Source organism: Falco biarmicus, chromosome 9, assembly GCF_023638135.1.
Source record: "Falco biarmicus isolate bFalBia1 chromosome 9, bFalBia1.pri, whole genome shotgun sequence".
Lineage (NCBI taxonomy): Eukaryota > Metazoa > Chordata > Aves > Falconiformes > Falconidae > Falco > Falco biarmicus.
Window position 1 is genome coordinate 36,042,938 of NC_079296.1, and position 20,596 is coordinate 36,063,533.

The 20,596-nt window shown below is 40.4% G+C and overlaps 1 protein-coding gene across 7 annotated transcripts; it reads left to right on the forward strand.

The window, feature by feature from the left end:
- Window positions 1-402: 402 nt before the first annotated feature.
- On the forward strand, window positions 403-20,249 carry UBE2D1 (ubiquitin conjugating enzyme E2 D1). 7 transcript variants are annotated; one of them, XM_056351151.1, is made up of 8 exons: window positions 447-490; window positions 10,436-10,499; window positions 10,594-10,625; window positions 12,812-12,929; window positions 13,387-13,464; window positions 13,726-13,831; window positions 16,135-16,228; window positions 19,369-20,249. In XM_056351151.1, exons 4-8 carry the CDS (start codon window positions 12,879-12,881, stop codon window positions 19,412-19,414), a joined length of 375 nt encoding a protein of 124 aa, XP_056207126.1. In that variant the 5' UTR covers window positions 447-490; window positions 10,436-10,499; window positions 10,594-10,625; window positions 12,812-12,878; the 3' UTR covers window positions 19,415-20,249. The 7 variants fall into 7 exon arrangements, with proteins under 7 accessions (XP_056207122.1, XP_056207123.1, XP_056207127.1 ...); XM_056351150.1 differs by lacking the exon at window positions 447-490 and adding an exon at window positions 6,704-6,722; XM_056351147.1 differs by lacking the exon at window positions 12,812-12,929 and having other exon boundaries at window positions 403-490.
- The last annotated feature ends 347 nt before the right edge of the window (window positions 20,250-20,596 follow it).

Here is a 20,596-nt window from a genome sequence, read left to right on the forward strand (position 1 = left end):
GTGGCTCTTGCCGAGGGGCGGGTGCTGTGAGGGAAGCCCCACGCAGCTGACCTCCCCTTCGCCCGTCGGGGTGTCCGCGGGGGATGTGACCTTCAAGCACCTTTTGCTTTTTGAACCCAAACAGCCTAATAGCGCTTCCGTTTCCCAGTCACCCACAGGATCCGCAGGGGGAAGAGAACGAGGTCTAAACAAAGCCCATTCGCAAACCCCAGTACATTTTCAAGCGCCGATATGAGGAGAGCTCCGCAAGCGCCACACGCGCGCGCTACCCGCACTGCACTTCCCGGCGCGCCCCGCGAGCGGCCCTGGGCTGCGCAGGCGCCACATGGGGCCCGGCGCGTGCGCGCCCCGCCCCGCGCTCCCTTCACCCCCGCCCCCGCGGCGCGCGCCGATGACGTTCCCCGCCCGCCCCGCCCCCCAGCCGCGCTCCCCGCCGCTGCCGCCGCCGCCGCCGCCCCGCGCTCCCATGGCGCTGAAGCGGATACAGAAAGTGAGCGGGACCGCGGGGGGTGCGGGGAAAGGCTGCCCCGCTGCCGCCCGCGGGGGTGGCGCCGGGCCGCGCCGCGGCTCGGCGGGGGGCTTCGCGGGAGCCTTTGCCCCGCGTTGTCTGCTTGGGCCCCGTCCTTCAACCCGCCGCCGCCCGGGCCGTGCCCCCGCTGCCGGAGCCTGGCCGGCGGGGCCGCCTCAGGGGGCGGAGGGGGCGGACCGGTGCGGGGCGCGGCTGTCCCAGTCGGAGTGGGCTTGAGGGGGAGAAGGGGTCGCTCCTGTCGGTCTCCTCACGGTGTGGGGCCTCTTCGCCTGCTTGAAGGCCCCCCACCCCGAGTCAGTCTTTTAAACCGTCTTTAACGAAGCATCGGATGTGTTTCCCGAGGGGGGCCCTGTGGCCGTGGGGTGCTGGGGAAGGGCTTCCCGAGGGGGGCCCTGTGGCCGTGGGGTGCTGGGAAGGGCGAACTTGTGCTGGTGGGTTATCTTTAGCAGAGATGCAAGTGCTGTGCCTGTTGCCAAAACACCGCGTCCCTGCTGGGCTCGGCGCCGCCAGCTCTGGGCAGCAGGCTTTGTCCGCGCTAAGAGGTGCTGTCAGCACGGTACTTGATAACGACCTTTGACTCTATCCCAGTTATAGGTTTTTTTTCATAAGATTTATAAATGGCCAGGTTTTAATGCTGGAGTAAATGTCTAGATTCCTTTTGTTTCGCAAGACTTGGCTGGTACAGCACAGACAAAAAAAGTATCATGCATGGTAAGCATAGAAGTCGAGTTGATGTTGATGCATTCGATGTGTTATAGTCGCTGTTGATCCACCATGTTTAGTTGGCCTTTGTGCTATCCTGGTTCTCTGTGTTGTAATTTCTTGTTCTGGATTCCCTTTTGCTGTTGGAAAACGTTGGTGTTACAGAAATGCAATTCTACAATGGCCAGTTAACCCTGTAGCGAGCAGATTTAGGGTACCCTGCAGTAAATGTAAAGGTTTTTGGAGGAGTTTCTATGGGAAGTTGGTAGTCATGTCTCGTGCTGCAAATCTTATTATCCCTTTACAGGTAGTGCAATTAAGGGAGATTTTTGTTATTTCATATCATGTATTTTTTGTGAAGGTTGCATTTGAACATTATATCAAATATTAATAAAGAGCTGCAGTGGTGTTCTTTAGCAATAATTCTGTCATGCCTCTGTGTATTATGGGAATGCTTTGCCTTTTGTTGCCTTTTTGATTTCCCACCTTTTCTTGAGCATCTTCTTACCCTTGTGTTTATAAGAAAGGGATTGTTCTGAATATATTACTCTCTTTGCTCTCCTTGTTCGCTTCCCTTCTGCTAAGATGAACAAAGAAAAATTGGAAGGTCTGGTAGTTTTCTGGTGTTTTTGAGATGGAGTGGTACTTCGTGGCCTTCCAAATGAGGTCCTGCTAGAACAGGATTGTTCTCCATATTTTTCTCTTACCACATTCCCAGGTAACTTTTATTTCTACTTTAGAGACTTCCATACGTATTGGTAACCTACAATTTTCTTTAGTGTGGCATTTTAAAACTTTTGTGTTTGATGGATCTGAAATGATGGGTAGATTATTTACAAAAGCGTATCTTTCATCCTGTTAGCCTTATTAGATTCTGTTTTTCCTCTTTGAAAATGTAGAAACACTTACCTGGATGTTGACTTCAAGGTAGCGTAAGATTTTCTGATTATGCAGTAACTTTTATCCAAAACATGAAGAGATATTTGGGAACGACCTATGAGAAGAGGTCAGATTAGATTCAGAACTAGTTACCTCTTGCTTCTAGTTTGCTGCAGAAATTATTGTTGCTCATTTTCTTTTCTCGATTAATGACCATCATCACTTACCTGCTGCCTTTCTAGGGGAAGAAAAAAATAAGACTAGAGGAATTTGGCCAGCAGCCTGCCTCCAGAGTAGAAGAAGAGGAAAGGGGCAAGAAAATAGGATTGTTTCAAATGGAAAGTTAAAATGCAAGGGAGAAGATCGAGAAGACAGACTATCTTGAAGTCACTGTAGTAGACAGAGCTTTCCTGAAAATCATAAACCTGGAAGTTTAATGCTAGATTAAATGTATTTGTGTGACAGGGTGTTTATCCGATCTGACTTCCTCATGTTTCAGACTGGCTGTAAAGATTGATAGCTATGTTGTATCTCAAGGGTAGGAAGGGATAAGATCTGGAGTAGAGGAAATGCTGTAAGGACTTCATAGTTTCACAGAGCGCCTAGAGGAACTCTTTGGAGAACAAATCATTGTCAGAAAACACAATGGTATTACTTGAGAGCTTGTCAGTCTAGACATACTGTCTGAAGTTAAGCTTGGGTGGTTTTAGGGTGGTTCAGAATTGCACTTAAACACAGCTAGGGATTTTGGTGGCAAGCTTGAGTGTTTGTTCACAATAATTTTGATAATTTGTGTGTTCAGGATGATAGCTCCTACAGAGGAAGGAAAGCTGTAATATGTAGAAATGTTAATAAGCATATTTTGTCTCATACCAGTTGGGACTCCCAATTTCTAAATAGTATTGTCATTGAGATCTGTGTTGTTGCATCCTGTCTTTTGTTGATCAGTCTTGAGGGTCTCCTCAAAGGACAACAGCCTATGGGCTTCAACACTATACACTAGTAACGGAAAGATGTATTGCATTTCAGAGCTTTCTTAAAAAATGAGCAACAGAATAACTAATGAACAAGCTGATCACTGCACATGAGAGTATGTTCAGCATAGTGCTGCACTGGAAGAAAAGTGGTCAGGACGTGAAGCCGTGCTGTGCAAGCACAGCCATCAGTGCTGCTTCCGTGACAAATTAATCTCCGAGTTCCTCAGAGAATCTCAGAAAGATGGGGGTTTCTTACTCATCTTAAGATGAGGAGTCTGTGTTAGTTTACCTTGTCAGTGCTTTGCTATGCCATTGTATGAAAGAGAGGCACTGTGTTTCTATGCTGTCAAAAACTTTAGGCTGCGCTCTGTGTGTGATGTAGAATAGATGTTCCCTGGGGCGGGCATTGCTTCTCTGTAGTCTGTGACGCACCAATGAAAGAATAATGCGTGTTCTTGTGGGCATCGAAAATTCCAGGTGTTGCAAATTGTGAAAGCTAATAGTGTAGGTTTTGGTTGGGAAGGGATATTGTGCAAAGAAGCTTTTATGGTTGCCACCTCTGGAAACTGAGACACCATGGCTTTTGTGCAAGGTAGAAAATAATTCAGGCTGTCAGGTTATGCAAGTTAGTGCATAGGTCAGTTCTGCCCATCCATCATCCTATGCAGAACGATGTTTCTAAGATTCCTGTTCTGAATTCTTTGTTTATGTATCTAATTGTGAGATTGCAGTCTATTGCAGTTGGGGAGATTGTTTTCATCATAAATCCTGTACTTCTGGGTGCTCCCCCAGTGTTAATGGGGGCTTGATGTTGTGCTTGCTAATGGCTCGGGCTGTTCTGAAATACGTACAAAACCAGTATTTACTTTTGTTACAGACATTAAAAAAATTGGACTTAGAAGAGATTCTGAAACCAGTTACAAGAGAGACATTTGAAGAGGGTTTAAAAATAGCTGTTGTTTTTTATCTTGTTGGTACATAGTGCTCGATTGTTTTTCCCCTACAACTCAGAAAGAATAGAAGCATTCAAACGTTTAGGTATGTGAATGAACTATATGTCTGTTTGTTTCACTATGTGTTTCATATATTCATAGGGACTTGAATATTTATGTTGAAAATAACTTGTTACTGTAAATAAACTCAAGTAGATGAAGTTTTACCAATACTTGTAGTTTAGGTTTTGACTTTAAACTGTGGAGTCATGTACTATCTTCAGATGGTAGTAAACATATTGAGGAAATTTTTGGATCTGTAATGTAAAAAGTTTTAACTTGCTTACAAAGCATCAGCTGTGATATCACAACAATTATTTTTTTTTGCATTAAAACATTGTATAAATACATATACTTAATAACTAAGACTTACCTTTATATCAAGAAAATTTATGATTAATATTTGCTTTACACTTCCCAAATTTATGAAGAACAGAGAATCCTTTAACTAGTCATAAGTATAATCACTGGGGGTTTTTTGACAGATGGTTCCAAACAGGGTTAATATAATAGCAGCAGTGTACGCATGGAGTTGGTAGGAAATGAGTTTGTGGTCTACAGTGCATTTTGTGCAAGAAATGAAGAACATAGCTGGCAAGTATAAAAACCTCTTTTTTAAGTAACGGTGTGGAACTCTGGTTGTGGTTTTGTGTCGCTTGGAGAATTAAAATAACTTTTAGTGATGCTGCCTGCAGTTTATTTTGGTCTTCTGATAGTCTGCGGTCTTTTTTTCTGACTTTTCTTTTTAAACTGGAAAAAAGGAGACATTTTTATGCCTGCCTTTTTTTGTTGTTGTTTAGGTTTTTTGTGGTTTTTTTTGTTGTTGTTGTTACTACTTATGTTCATAGTCACTGAGTGTCCATGAGTACTGTGCTGAGACTACTTTTCTCCCTGTTACCAAAGTGTCCTTCACAGTCTTGTTACAGCAGCTTTTTAGGACAGAAGCCCGACTGCTAATGAAACATGTTAGTGTTAAACTGGCCTTCACTAGTGTCACCAACTTTATACTTTTATGAAATACATCGGGTATTCTACTTTGACAATGAGTACTAATCTGCACGTTCAAAAATATTTTCAGCATTTATAGCCAGCCATAGTGTGTGGTTCAGATCAGTTAAACCTGATCCTTAAATTTTTACCTCATGCTGCCCACAGAGCTGTTGTACAATGTGTGTGGCACAGTGAAAGGTGGTAATTTGGAGGCTTGGCTGTGTCCATCTCCAGTAATTGTTGTTTAGCATTTGTGGCGTTATGCTAATATTGCTTTGTTAGCTGCACCTGGTCATGTGTCTGGCTTGCTTTTGTGCTCTGCTGCTGTTCTGTAGTTAAAAATGGGAGAAATAATTTGCATTGCAACTAGTTAGAAGCATAGAATTAACAGTATTCTACTCTACTCTGTAATATTTTCTGTGTTTGAGAGGATTAGATTTATTTCTGCCACTGTCCTCAGTTTAGCTGTTTGTACAAGTTTGTCCTGGATGTACTAGGATAGCGTGGCATGTGTTGGAGCTCTTGGTAGATGATTTTATAATGTGCCATTCACCAATGTTTGAAATAACTGACGCTTTGGTTTGCATCTGTTGCATACAAAACTTTGGTTTTGTGTATTCTCATAAAAGATGTTTCGGTGGTGTACACTGTAATTAAGAGTGTTGACTTCCTCTTTTGAAACTGAAACGGCACTGCTTTGAGTTATGGATCCTGTTTGTTAGCCTACACACATCAAAGTCTTGTATCAGCATTTTCTCTACGAGTGACTAAAATTATTGGTAAAGACAAAGTCTTGAAGTAACCAGACCTGCATCGTGCAGCTGCGTGGTGATAATCCATAAAACATGGACAAATCTGCTGGAACCGATTAACTTAAAATTACAGGGAAAGTTTTAGCGTTGACTGTGTAATGCCTTACGTGCTGTTCTCCTGCACTTCCTGATGAGGCTTCAGCCCATTGTGCTTTGTAACTCTTCAGCCTTGTCCCTTGACAAAGCAAGTTTTTAGGCTTCTTAAGAAGAGCATCTTTTCTGCTTTGTGTAGAGAATTCTTGTATTCAACTTCTTGTTCTTTTGTGACTATATAAAGTCATGAAGCAGTTTTTCTACATTTACTTACTCTAGAGTCCTCACAACTGTTCTGCAGTGTTCAGTACTGGACACTGGCAAGTCAGTCTGGCTTGGGGACATGGTGACTATTTCCTGGCACCATTTCAGAAGGTGTGGGAAGGCTTAAAGTTTAAATCTTACAGCTCTCCAGATCATTTTGCTTTGACTGTGAAGCTTAAACAGCATAGTTAACAATATAAAGCTGAATAGGACTTCGGTTTTATCACAGCTTGGTCTGAGCTTCTGTATATAAATGCTCAAGCTTTTAACACTGTCGGTGTCAATTTACAAAGTTTGATCATGTTACCATTTGTATTTTTAAACGACATTACCTTTGGTACATTTCTTATGATTTGAAAATATGGCTTGAATTTGCTCTATTGATTTTGAAATTTGGTCTGGCTTTGTTTCCTAGCTGCAGAAGCTCTCTGAATGTACCCATGAACATCACTCTCATTTAGTGAGTTGGTTGAAGACAGACCTTTCTTCATTATTATTGGGCAAATACTAATAAAAGGAGCTGATAGTTCTGGGTCTCATCAAGGTATGATTAAAGACATGGGTTTTTTATCATGGATACATTTCAGTGCCTTTAGCCTGAACAAATTGGAAGTATATACTTGAGGAGTCTTTCCTAGTTCCTGCCAATTCTGAAGTACGTCTGTACATATGAAAGAAAACAAGTTTGTGTGGGTTTGGCATATGTAAAGACCTTGAGGAAAGCATTTAGCAAATGAATGCACTGTTACACACTTGTGACTTCAAAGTTAAGTTCTTGCCTAGCACTTTGCATATGTATAAGGGAATGTTTGCATATATTTCAGAGACTTTCTGAAGAGTTTAAGCTATATATTTTTCCCATCACTGCCTTTAATTTTGTAGTCAGCAATGACCATTATAAAATGCGTGATTCTTAGGCTTTGAGTTTTCTGTTTTAGCTAACAGTCTCATGTAGCTGGCTTTCTCTTTAGTGTGAGTACAAGACCTAATCTTCCCTTGTTTGGTTAGTTTTTGAGTTGCAAATTACAGAATCAAAGAATGGTTTGGGTTGGAAGGGACCTTAAAGATCATCTAGTTCTAACCCCCCTGCCATGGGCAGGGACACCTCCCACTAGACCAGGCTGCTCAAAGCCCCATCCAGCCTGGCCTTGAACGCTTCCAGGGATGGGGCATCCCCAGCTTCTCTGGGCAACCTGTGCCAGTGCCTCATCACCCTCGCAATAAAGAATTTCTTCCTAATATCTAATCTAATTTCCCCTCTTTCAGTTTAAAGTCATTCCCTCTTCTCTTATCACTACATGCCCCTGTAAAAAGTCCCTCTCCAGCTTTCTTGTAGGCCCTCTGGAAGGCTGCTGTAATATTTCCTCAGAGTCTTCGCTTCCCCAGGCTGAACAACCCCAACTCCCTCAGCCTGTCTTCATAGCAGAGGTGCTCCAGCCCCCTGATCCTTTTAGTGGCCCTCCTCTGGACTCATTCAGACAGGTCCATGTCCTTCTTTACTATAGGGCCCACAGCTGAATGCAGTACTGCAGATGGGGTCTCATGAGAGCAGATAGAGGGGGGGAATTGCCTCCTGACCGTTCTGATGCAGCCCAGGGTACGGTTGGCTTTCTGGGCCGCAGGGGCACATTGCCAGGTCATGTTGAGCTTGTCAGCCAGCACCCCCAAGTCCTTCTCCTCAGGGCTGCTCTCAATCCATTCTCGGCCTAGCCTGTATTGATACTGGGGGTTGCTCCAACCCACATGCAGGACCTTGCACTTGGCCTTATTGAACTTCATGAGGTTCACACGGGCCCACCTCTCAAGCCAGTCAAGGTACCTCTGGATGGCATCCCTTCCCTCGAACACATGAACCGCACCACACAGCTCAGTGTCATCAGCAAACTTACTGAGGGTACGCTTGATTCCACTGTCCATGTTGCTGACAAAGATGTTAAACAGTGCTGGTCACAATGCCAACTCTTTAGGAATGCCACTTGTAACTGGTCTCCACGTGGACATTGAGCTGTTGACCTCAACTGTTTTGAGCATGACCATCCAGCCAATTCCTATCCACAGAGTGGTCTGCCCATCAAAACCATGTCTCTCCAGTTCAGAGACAGTGATGTCATGCGGGACAGCGTCAGATGCTTTGCACAATTCCAGACAGATGATGTCTTTGCTCATCCCTTATTCACCAATGCTGGAGCCCCATCATAGAAGGCCACCAAATGTCAGGCACGATTTGCCCTTAGTGAAGCCATGTTGGCTGTCACCAATCACCTCCTTATATTCCTTGTGCCTTAGCATAGTTTCCAGGAGGATCTGCTCCATGGTCTTGTTGGGTGCAGAGGCGAGACTGACTGGCCTGTAGTTTCCTGAGTCTTCCATATTTTCCCTTTTTAAAAACTGGGGTTTATGTTTCCCCTTTTCCAGTCAGTTGGAACTTCACCAGACTGCCACGACTTCTCAAATATGGTGGATAGTGGCTTAGCCACTTTATCTGCCAGTTCCCTCAGGACCTGTGGATGCAGCCCATCAGGTCTCATGGACTTGTGCATGTTCAGGTTCCTTAGATGTTCTTGAACCTGATCTTCTCCTACAGTGGGAGGTTCTTCGTTCTCCTAGTCCCTGCCTTTGCCTTCTGTGACTTGGGCAGTGTCGCTGGAGCACTTGTTGGTGAAGACTGAGGCAAAAAAGTCATTGCATACCTGAGCCTTCTCCACGTCCTGAGTCACTAGGTCTGCTGTTCTCTTTTGGAGAGGGGCCGTGTTTTCCCTAGTCTTCCTTTTATCCCTGATGTACCTATAGAAGCTTTTCTTGTTGCACTTGAACAGAGTAGACAGCGGCTGTAACAGCGCTGCTGCTGCTAATGCTTGTTGCAACTCCTGGAAACTTGAGACTTGTTGACTCCCTTGGTGTGCTGGCAATGACTGGGCTTTGCATAGAATACTGGTTCTCTGTTTCACTCCCTTAGTGAAATTTGAATCCTCTGATTAAAAAGGGAACTGAACTTCTGAAGGGTTTTGCTATTGGTTTTATTCGTCAGAGTCTAGCCCTGAGTGGTGTTTCTGGACCAGCATACTATTTCACCAGCAGAATAAAGTTTAGGGCACATAAGTAACACTAGCTGGCAACCTGAGCTATTTTAGTATATGAAAGAACTGCCTCTTGTTTTAAATTGCAAGGATTGTGAGGAGTGACTTCAGAGCCAGTAGTAACGTTACCAGTCTGTTAACTGGCTGAAGGTACATTGCACTGCTTTTCTTTGAATTCAGGGCCAAGAGTGGACCTCTAAGAAGTGTGCCTGAATTTAGGTGCCAAGTCCATGGTAAATTGGGTCCCTCAGAGCAGTGTGTGAGTTACTGGATGTCATTAATTAATAAATTCATGGATAAAATAAAGCAGAGTTCTAACACTTCAATTTGTATGCAAGATCTGATCATGCTATGTACACGAATTCTACATTTGAATTAAACTTAGTTCCAATTTAAACCTTGATTTTGTAAGTAGTTGACTAATGATTTTTGAGTAGAAATGTTTCCACTGTTAGTCCTTAAGCTAAACTGAAGGAGGTATTTGCAGACCTGCTTCTGGCTATTGTTGGCTTAAATGTATGTTTTCAGTAATTACTTGAGTGACTTGAGAGGTGGTTTAGCATACATCTTTTAGCTTATTTCAGTGGAAGTATTTACACATAATCGTTAAACTTATTGCAGTATATTGAATTAAACAAGGAAAATGAACCAGTGTTAATATCTGGCTTGTTTTACATTTGATGATCAATCAGACGAAAAGCTGAGCTGGTTTTGTGTAATTAAATAATAATCTTAAATTACTTCAGACTATATAGATTTCTGTAAGAGGAATAAATCAGTTGACTGGCAAGAAGCTTTTGTAAAATCAATAGCAGAAGAAATGATCAAATTGGCACAAATTTCTAAATTAAGCAGTGAGTTTACAGACAAATCCAGAAACCCTTAATTTACTACTTTTATTTTTTTTATCTGCTTTAGTATATCCAGTTTATTATGAACTTGACTATAACTCGTAAATACTTTTGGATATTAATTTATAGCAGAATGCTGTCTTTTGCTGCAGACCTATTTGACAAAAAAACCCTTTAGGTATCAATGGGCATCTCAAGTGTTGATTTCTTTAAAAAAACCACAGGTCTATTTAATAAAATCTGTTTGTGTTCTCACTTATGAAGTGATGCTGCTGAGCGCTGTGCACTTCTGTGTAGATGCCTTGACAATATTTGTGTGTTTCTTACAGGAACTGAGTGATCTGCAGCGAGACCCACCGGCCCACTGTTCTGCCGGACCTGTTGGAGATGACTGTAAGCTGTTCATAGTGCTTTGTCACTGCTGACCTTTCTTCAGTTTCAAAAACACTTGGATAATCTCTAATTGTTGTATCATTCTGACTTTCAGTGTTTCATTGGCAAGCAACAATTATGGGACCTGTAAGTATATGTAATTCATGCCCCTTAGAATGTAGACCTTGTTTCCCTTTTTGCTGCAGAAGGGTTCATTTGGGTTTCTGTAAACATGGCAGTCAAATTCAGCTGTGCTGTGTATAGATGAAAGATTTTGGGTAGTATTATTGTTCTTAGGAGTCTGGTACAAGTTTCTTGATGTAACTCTTCAAACTTCATGAAGTTAGGGGTGCGTAATCAGTAAATGGCAATGTATGAATTGGTGAGGTGGGCTGCAAAGTGAAAAGCTTGCTTTTCAAATATGATGATTTCAATTCTGGAAGATTCACCTGCCTGAGAAGAGAAAGAGTGGGTATGATCCAGTGTTAAAGTTGGTAACTGTAAACAAGAGTGGAATTGCACAGGGTGATTATTTGTTGGCTGTGATAAGGCTTTGGCAAAAACAGACGACTTTTGCAAAATGTAGACCAGCAATTGTGGGTACTTTCAGTTTCTGTTTGGAAAGGCCTGCTTTCCTTGTTGGGTTGGGTGACGCTCTGAAGACCCCATTGATGACATTTGTCAAGGAAGTGACATAAGAAAGGACAACAAAGCTTAAGAACGGGAAGGTTTAAAGGAAAACTGAAAAGAGTTTTAACAAAAAGAATAGAGAACAACATGACTTGAGGAAAGGGGTGTTTATTCATATTATGTTAGGGAGTTTGTATTCCTAGTGTTTTCCTTTTGGACTTAGTAATTTGGAAAGAAGTGTCTCTGGTTCAGATTGTGATCTGAATCACTGTGTGAGTTGAAATTTTGAAATAATACTTGATGGATTAAAGTGCAGCATCATATGGCAGAGAAAAATGGAATTGTGTCTGCTTTGAGACTATTTCTGGATTTTCAGCACAGCTGCTCTGAAGCAGTGAAAGATCAGTTGCTAATGCCAGTAGTATGCTGGAGTCTGTTGTCCAACTTGTCAATGGCCCAGCAGCAACTGAAGTGATTGTGGCAAGTTTTTCTGTAGAATACTAATGCTTTTGCCATTTTTCTTTTAACAACTATGTTCTTTCATATGCAAAGTCATTCTGACCCTTGCTGTCCTACACTGCTTAAAGGTGAATGGCAAAACAGCAAAGAAGAGTTAACAAAACCTTATGTGCTGATTGCCGCTGATAAGGTCTCCATCCTGAATGACTCTGTTGCTCTAAGGGAAATACTATCATGTAAATCCTGACTTAAATTCCATTTTTTTTCTTCCAGCTTGCAATTCACCTTTCATGTTCTGTAGTGGAAAATATTCTTTTCTTTGCTTCAGGTTCCTCAGATTTCTCTAGTTAAGGATAAGAATGAGTGGCTCTTGCCTTTCTTTGTCAGCAGTAGCTGCTGAGATACAAGAAAAGAACACCACCAAGATTAATCCTTTATCTTGATGACATAAAGAAATAGGGATGCACGTCCTGTATGTTGCCTGATGGCTGAGGGAAGCATAGGACTAAAACTTCCCTTCAAAATTCACTTCCTAGGTGTGAAAGTAGGGTAACCTTTTCTCCTGTCTGCGGGCATCATAAATTTGTTTTATGTACTTTACTCATAAAACACAGTGTGACTTCACTTTGCCTTTTCTCTGACTCTGAACTTGTCTCATCTTCAGCTTATTTTAACTTTGACAAATCCATTTAGTATGCATGCAAGCAGTCCTTTCAAACCTTATTGGAAGTACAGCGGCAACCTATTCTGATGTTACCTAATGCTGACTTCTTAGCAATACTATATATAACCTGCCTTGCATTGCAACACGGTCTGCATTTTGAGTCTGTAAGATGACATGTCTTGGTGCACCATTTGTGACTTTACCTCCTATATGCATCTCGGACTGTTGTGGGTTTTTTTGCTCATTTCCAAGGTAAACATTTTATTTTAAGAAGTCTGCCTTTGCTTCCCTAAGAAAACCCGAAAACTTGGTCTTCTGCAGCTTTGCGAGATTGAGGTCCTATGTTGCTGTTTTAAACTTGCCAAGTAATGAGAAAGGTTTTCTTCTCCTTCCTTTAATTAGAAACGGCAGCACTGCTCTCTATCATTTATCATTGAGACTTTCCCCCTCACTTTTCTAATTAATAAAAATGAAAGATTTCCTCAACAGATGACTGCCACAAAGTTATTTCTATCTATTACTGTGTGCAACCTGGACGTAAACCTGTGCACATGTTCTCTAACAAAATGCATGTTCACAGATTTGTACAGGTCACAAAGATGTTGTGTGTTTTAAAACTCCCTGATGTCATCATGATCAACTGAATTATGTTGGAAAATCCTACTCTTTGCATCTGCAAAGAGAAACCACTTCTTAAGGTAAGTATATTTGTAGCTTAAGGATGGAGGAGGATCAGAGCAGCGGTGGTGTTGCACGGAGACAGGATTTGGAAGACCTGCTCTGGCTTTTGTATTCCCCTTGGCATGGTGGAGCTGATGGACCAGCAGTTTTGCAGCTCCACCAGTCGCACATAGCTCCCTCCCTTTTTCTCCCCAGGAAGGGCAGCACTCAGTAGCCTTGTTGCGCTACTGCAGTAGTAGCCATGGTTGGCTCTACTGTAGCCCTGCAGGCCAGTGGGGGGGTTCAGTTCCCACTGTGCCTTCCCAGTACACAGCCCATAGTGGGCCGTGGCGCATAGCATGGGCTGTGTACTGGGGAAAAAGTGGATTTTATAAGATTATGTACAGCTTTGGGAGGTTATCTGTGTTCAGAAGGGAAGCTCCAAAATAACTGAAATATATTAATATGTTTTGTTTGTTTTGTTTTTTTCCCCAGCCTGATAGTGCATATCAAGGAGGAGTGTTTTTTCTCACAGTACACTTTCCAACAGACTATCCTTTCAAACCGCCAAAGGTAAGTCTTTTCTCAAAATTTACAGGGTTTTTTTGGTCAAAGCTTTGTTTCTGTCTCTTTGTTCTTTGAGGCTTAATTTTTGAAGATAAAACCAGAAAGGCCAGCAATAGGATCCATGTTCATAGTGGATGAACAGATAAGACTACAATAAATTTGTTGGCAGATCTTGTATGTCTGGAACTGAAGGGACAATGTTAAGGATTCTAAATATAATAAACATAATTTGTTGTTACTTGGTTTTATTTTTTTTTTTTATTCCAGATTGCTTTTACCACAAAAATCTACCACCCAAACATAAACAGTAATGGGAGTATTTGCCTTGATATCCTGAGATCTCAATGGTCACCAGCTCTGACTGTATCAAAAGGTAAACTCACAGATTTGCTAATGTATTTATGAAATTGCTTACACTGCCATGGCACATTTTTGTGTATTACTGTAGTAAGGGTGGCAGTGCAACCTCATTTCTCCTGCATGTTACAGAAGTGGCAAATTCTATCGGTATTCTTGTTATGATCCAAGATTTTGCACAATTTATTTGGAGTGTCACATTACATAAAATACTATGTGTATGGCAAAGAAAGGTTTTAAAACAAGTTGGGTAAGATAACAAACATCCAATTAGTCTGAAATGCAACTTCTGTATTATAGCTGACTGTGCATGCAGAACTGAGGAGAAAATGGTCAGCAGACCTTCAAAATCAAATTAATGTGGATGTAAATGGAAAACCCTGATACTGATGTGATGGGCTTCTCTGCTTATTGGTGGCTCTTTGGCTTGCCTGAGCATCTTTGTGTGGGCTAAGGTCTTCGTTATACTTCATTTTAAAATGAGATAAATTGTTCTGGTTTGCATTCCTCTTAAAGATTAATATTGTAAAATGTAGCTGCTTTCCAAGTCATCAGTAAAAGATTTATTAAAATATTCTAGTCCTGTAGTTAAACTTTCTCAAGGTAACACTAGATTTTTTGGAACATTGAGGTTACAGTTAGCAGTTCTTTTGTTGTAGGCATTTTGTGCCACTTCAAAAGCTGCTTGAAATGTGGGTGCTATCATTGTTTTTTCTCACCCATCTTCAAAATGCTCAGGCACACTTAGTCATATTACAGAAAGTTCTCATGTGACTCAAGGTTAAACAGTGTCACATCTTGCTTATGTGCTTGAGAGCCCTCTAAACCATGTGTCTTATGTGTCTTTTTTTAGAACAGTGTCATTGCATTTGCTGTACAAGCAAGGAAAAACATGTTAGGTTTTGTGCAATGGAAATTGCAATATGTAAGTGCAAGTGTTATACCTCCCCTGTGGAAAAGCAACTTGTGCTTGTGTACAATGACCCTGTACAGTAATCTCATAAGCTAAATAAAACCTAATTTTAATACTGTTTTCTGAAATAGTTGCAGAAGGCATGAATTACTTTTGTGTGTAGTTGGTGTCAGCTTTCCACAGAAACTGGCTGGTTTATTGCTGAGCAAAAATTGCCTTGTTTCTAGTTATTTAGAAGGTATTTAGCAAACAGAAGTTGGCATTTACATCATGTTTACCAGTTGGCATTTACAACTGAGAACTCTTGAAGTTTTTAGATCTTCAGTACTTTTCTGTGTCTTTACTTGTTGAGTGTTCCTTCAGTTACGAAGTGGAGCAGTCTGCTGGTCTTAGGTTCTGATTTGACATGCTTTAAGGTGCTTGCATGTTATACATTGTATAAACTGGACATTAGCTCACTGGCTCATGCAAGTTTCTCCTTTATAGTTCTTGCTTTACTCAATCAAAGGATTACAATATAATGGTAGTACCTGTTGTTGGTGTGACCAAGTATTCTAACCCGATTTTTTTTTTTAATATTACTGGTGTGTTTGGTACTTAATAAAATGAAACATGTTAGTATGATGTGGTTGAACTTATACAGCTGAAAATAGGTGTTAGTCTGGGCTTTTTGGTAACAAGACAAAGGAAGGAAAAAAATCCTATATCAGGTTCTTACGGCAGCATCAAATTCCGTTTCACAACACGCTTAGAATTATTTAACTGTGTACTCTTGTATTCATATTAGTTCTGAGTATAAAAATAGACATTTCCTGAAAAGTATGGACTGAAAATGTTAGAAAAATCAAACATCCTTGGTGCAATACTAGGAAATGAATATGGAATTATAAATGAATACATGCATATAATGCTGATGAAGTGTTTTCCCAAAATGGAAGTCACACTTAAATGAAATGTTCATATGAAGGGGAGAATAACTGTCAGCAGCACAGAAGTGGAGAAGGATATGCGCAAATGGAGTAGCACATGGCAGTGTAATGTTAATTATTTTTAAATAGCTTTAGATGGAAAGGGCTTAGTTTGATCAGATATTTTTACATAGCTATGCAGTCAGTAGTTTGTTTAATGTTCATAGGTTAAAATGTGGGGGAAAGATCATTACGAAAGGTACAGTTCCATGGGTCGCAAGTTCTCTAGGCTATTATCAGGTGCTGTTTACTTAGGACCTAGAAAAATGATGCTGTATAAACATTTCTAAACAGAACTGCCATGTGAAAGCTTGATTCAAATATGCATTCTCTTTCCGTTCTCCCTTTCACCACCCTTCTTCGGTGTACTGGAATATATTAAAGGATTATAGAAATAAAGCAAAATAACTTGTTTAATCTAGTGTCTCTTTTATTTAGTTTTATTGTCCATATGCTCCTTACTTTGTGATCCTAATCCAGATGATCCTTTAGTACCAGATATTGCACAGATCTACAAGTCAGACAAGGAAAAGTGAGTATAACATATACATAATTGTATGTGTGGTACTTGCAGATGGTTATCTGCTATGCACCTTCTATCTTAAATGTTAAAGGTACTGTTTTCATAGAGCTCTACAGTATTAGAATTTTTAACTCTTGAAAATATCGGTCAGTGGAATGGCAAGCAGAAAACTGTAGGCATACACAGCTATTGGGTACTTAATTTATTGTACTTAGTTGCATGAAACCTTCACGCTTTTGTGTCTCGTTTTTATATTCATTGCATGAAAAGTCATCTCACAAATGTGAGTTATTTGTTACTATTGTGATCCTCTGGTTGTAAAACCTGTGCCTCTAGTAAGATGTTAGGAATGAACAACAAGCAATTTTTTGACAAAATTTTATAAATATAGGATAGACAATACTCAGCTCTTTTTAGTGTTAAAAGCCATTGTTACATTGCAATTTGCAGCATCTTGCAGAGAAAAAGAAGGGGTTTTTTTACTTTCTGGAACAGCTGTAGAACTTGCAGGTGGTTTGATCTTGCAGAGAAAAAGAAGGGGGTTTTTTACTTTCTGGAACAGCTGTAGAACTTGCAGGTGGTTTGATCTTGGGAAGGTTTACATGGATAGCATGTAACTGAAGTATTACATGCTTCTGGACCAAATCTGATTTTGATTTGAGAACTTTTAACTCTAAAAGTACTATACTGACTGGAACATCTGTCTGGGGGTCTCTACTTACAGTGCGGAACTGCCCTGGATTTCCCAAAGTTCAGTTTTAAGGTTTGCTGACTTCTTTTTGTGCATCACTCTTAAGGAAGGTTTTGAAACGCTGTCTTAAAACTACATACATGGCTGAACTCTCACAGCATCAGATAACAGGATTTAGGGGTCACTAGCAAGCCTGGTGCTTTGGCGTAGTGGTGTTTCTTTCCAGATCACCACCTCTCCGGAGTGATTCCTTCTGGCACTCAGACTTTGAATACTGGCGTCTGTGGATGTCTAAGCGAAGTAATGAATTGATTTGTTAGAGAGTTTGTTGCAGTTGTGGGTGGCAGGAAGCTCAGGCCCTTTATTCCACAGATTAGACTGTGTGATTTCCCAAAGGTTCCACGGGGAGAATACTACCTGTATGAGAGATTTTCCCATCATACCAGCTTTCTGCTGATATATTGACTGCCTGCTTTTCCTGGGCTTGCAAACTAAAAACTTCATGCATGGGAAAGTTTACGGAATCAGTGATCCAGGAAGGAAACACCATTTTGCTTACCGCTGTGAGATTTCGTTGGACTCTGCTGCTATCGGCGGTGTTTTGGGCACAGCCCAGGATGTAGTCTACAGACGATCAGTGTGGCCTGAGCTGTCTTCTCTAACAGGGTTTCAGCACCTGTGGATTTTCTGTGAGATTAAGAAAGACTGAAAACCAAGATCAGTTTAAGGATAGTAACAAGGAATAGGAGCCTCTAAGGTTTTTTCAAATACATCCAGTCCCAATTTGCCAAGAATGGAATAACCTTCCCCAAATGAATTCACATTTTCTGGCAGCCTTGACAATAAATTAAAGAGCCATAGCCATGCGGTATATTCATAGACAATCTAACCACCACTGCTTATTTGGCTTCAAGTTGTGGAAAAAGTTACAGATTTAGTTTGGGGCAGGCTTTTTACCCTTGGAACTTAAGCTGCTTTTTGGTAACCTTGCTGTTCACTATTTTAATGGTTAGACTCGGTGGTTCAGATTCTGTGGAATGTTTGTGATATCCAGAATAATTTTTGACTTTATGGTTAACTGACTGAGAAATTGTTTGGTACTGATTTTTTTAATACTGAGCCATTGAAGACTTCTTGCAACGTGTACTAATGGCCTGTGGTTCACCACGTATCACAGGTCCGTGAAGATTTGAGTATTGCTTGTACCTTGAGGACTGGATAGAGGAGTGATGTAGAAGTTACATGGAAGTCTGTGGTCTAGTATTTCTCTCCCTAGAGTAAGAATTATTAAAGTGGGCCTTTTTCTGACAGCTTGATGTCTGATACAATCAAATCACATAATCCACTTCTGAAGTACTTGAACTCTTTAGCTTGTACTGCAAAGCAGATAGTGGTCAAGTTGAGGATGTTGTTATCTCAGCTTCTCCTCACAAAGTGACTTTTGTCCACCCACTTAACAGTGATTTCAGCTATTGTGTATCCTGTTTGTGAAGGAAGTGAACAAGGGATATTTCTCTGTCTCCAAAACTCAACATTAAATCATTGCTAGAGAAAGTTAGAGAATGTATAGTCTTACTATAGCTTTATCTTCTTATACCTATTAATTTTTTTTAATCTCATCTTGGATTTAGGAAATGAAAGATATGGCTGGTTACCCCTGAGCATTTATCTATGGGTATTTTAGTATAAGTAAAATCCAAAGACTTGCGTGGTAGCATATTCTTAAGAAAAAAAACCCCGATTAGTACATGAGTTGCTATACTGGTCTTAAGAAACAGATTCAAAAACTTGTCAGCATTTTCTCTGGAGGACCCAGAGGGAAAGTGAGTCTCATCTGAAGGGTGGGATAGAACAAATGTAAGGCCCAGAGTGAAAATTAGTGACTCTAAGGAAATTGACTGCTGGGAGTGCTGATGGCTTCACACCAGAAGGAGAAGCCCCCAAGACCTTAATCAGAAACGCTTTTCAAAAATTTTTCAAGTTCTGAAATGCAGAAGGCATTCTAGAATGGAGAATAAAAAAACCCGCCACTGTGTGTTCTATCCCCACCCTTTCCAAAACTGGTTAATTTTACTGAATTTTATGCAACTAAAATGTGTGAACTTTGTCAGACTGTTAAGAGCCTACACATTAGGGAATAATTGACAACAAATTCTTGTTAAGGTACAAATAAGGGAACAGGTTGTGAAATGCAAATTAAGTATGCACAATTATATGCATTTAAATACAAACTTGTGAGATTGGTTTTGAGTTTAAGTCTAAATAGTTTTAATAGGTAACCTTAGAAACTGAACATACAGTGGGTGTATGTTTCGTGGGTTTTAGACTATTTTAACGTTATTTGAATCATTGCTAAGAAGTGAGAAGCACGATAACATCTGTATTAAGTAAATATGTGGCTATTGTCAATGTATCACTAACAGCTCTTCACCGTACTGCCTTCTTTCTGCACGTACAGATACAACAGACATGCAAGAGAATGGACTCAGAAATATGCAATGTAAACTTGTGAAGACTTTTTCATATACCACAGAGTACTGTAAATTCTAGGGTTTTTTTCAAAATCCGAAGAAAACGGAGCACAGTTTACTCTTTCAATGTGTCATGATGCCCCTTTTCTCACCCATGTAAGTGTGTTTCTGGAGCAAGGGAGAACAAACTTCCAAAAATAACCTTATGACTGTGATAAGAATATTTATCCTCTTTGTATGCTTTGCAGAAGACATTTATTATGGTTTTTAAGAGTTGGACATCTGCATCTTCAGACTACAAGACCCATAATGCAGTTTTAAAGCTACCAAATTATTTTTGCTGGAAAAAGTAGCGTTTTTTATGTGATGAATACTGTATGTGTGTCTTTAAAGTACCTTGTCAGTTTCATAAGTGTGTTCAAGTTTAATTTTGTTAGTTCAATTATGTAATTTGTACTTTTTATTTACTGTATAGACTAAATATTTTATTTACCATGTAAGTCACTTCATTTTAGACGTACTTGTTTGTGCACAGTATTGACAAGATACAACTCATAGTAATAGGAGTATCCCACCCGTTAGGATATTCTAAAGACTGACTGCAGACTTCTTAAAACCTGAAATTATCTTTGCACTGTACTTCTTTGTACGCTGATTATGGAGAAACACTTGGTTTGGATTCTGTTGTTGCATACTTGACTTAATTTTATTGCAATGTGAACTAATTGCACTGCTATGTAGAAAGATACATAACCGTTCTGTTGCTTTTCACAACTGATTTTGACATGTGGGCAACATAACAATATCACAGACCTTTTACAAATCTAAATGTAGCCTTTTCCATATAAATAAAACAGGTTTTCTACTACTTGTCTTGGCTATTTTTTAAAAATCATGCATATCCTTAATATGCTTGTTCTAACATTAGAGGATTGAAGTATTATGTGTGCATGTGTTTTGTAGACAAAAGGGAAAATAAAGCCATGCATCGCATACTACTTAGAACTGTGTTGCAATTAATTTTTATGCTAGCTTTAGCCTGATTTATTGAGCATGCTCTGCCCATTGTTTTATATAGAATTTAAACTAGTTTAATAATGTTACAACCATATTCATTTATGGAGGAAATAGCACAAGTGTTTGAACATCAAACACTTCAGTTGAGGTGGTATATTTGCAGTATCAGAATGTCACAGTAAACTTACCAGGCATGCA

Bases quoted from the DNA above. Each gene is read 5' to 3' on its own strand.
- UBE2D1 (XM_056351147.1), top strand. From the start codon at position 467: ATGGCGCTGAAGCGGATACAGAAA. The intron at 13,832-16,134 runs GTAAACTCACAG...TCTTTTATTTAG, and splicing joins AGCTCTGACTGTATCAAAAG to TTTTATTGTCCATATGCTCC. The intron at 16,229-19,368 runs GTGAGTATAACA...CTGCACGTACAG, and splicing joins TACAAGTCAGACAAGGAAAA to ATACAACAGACATGCAAGAG.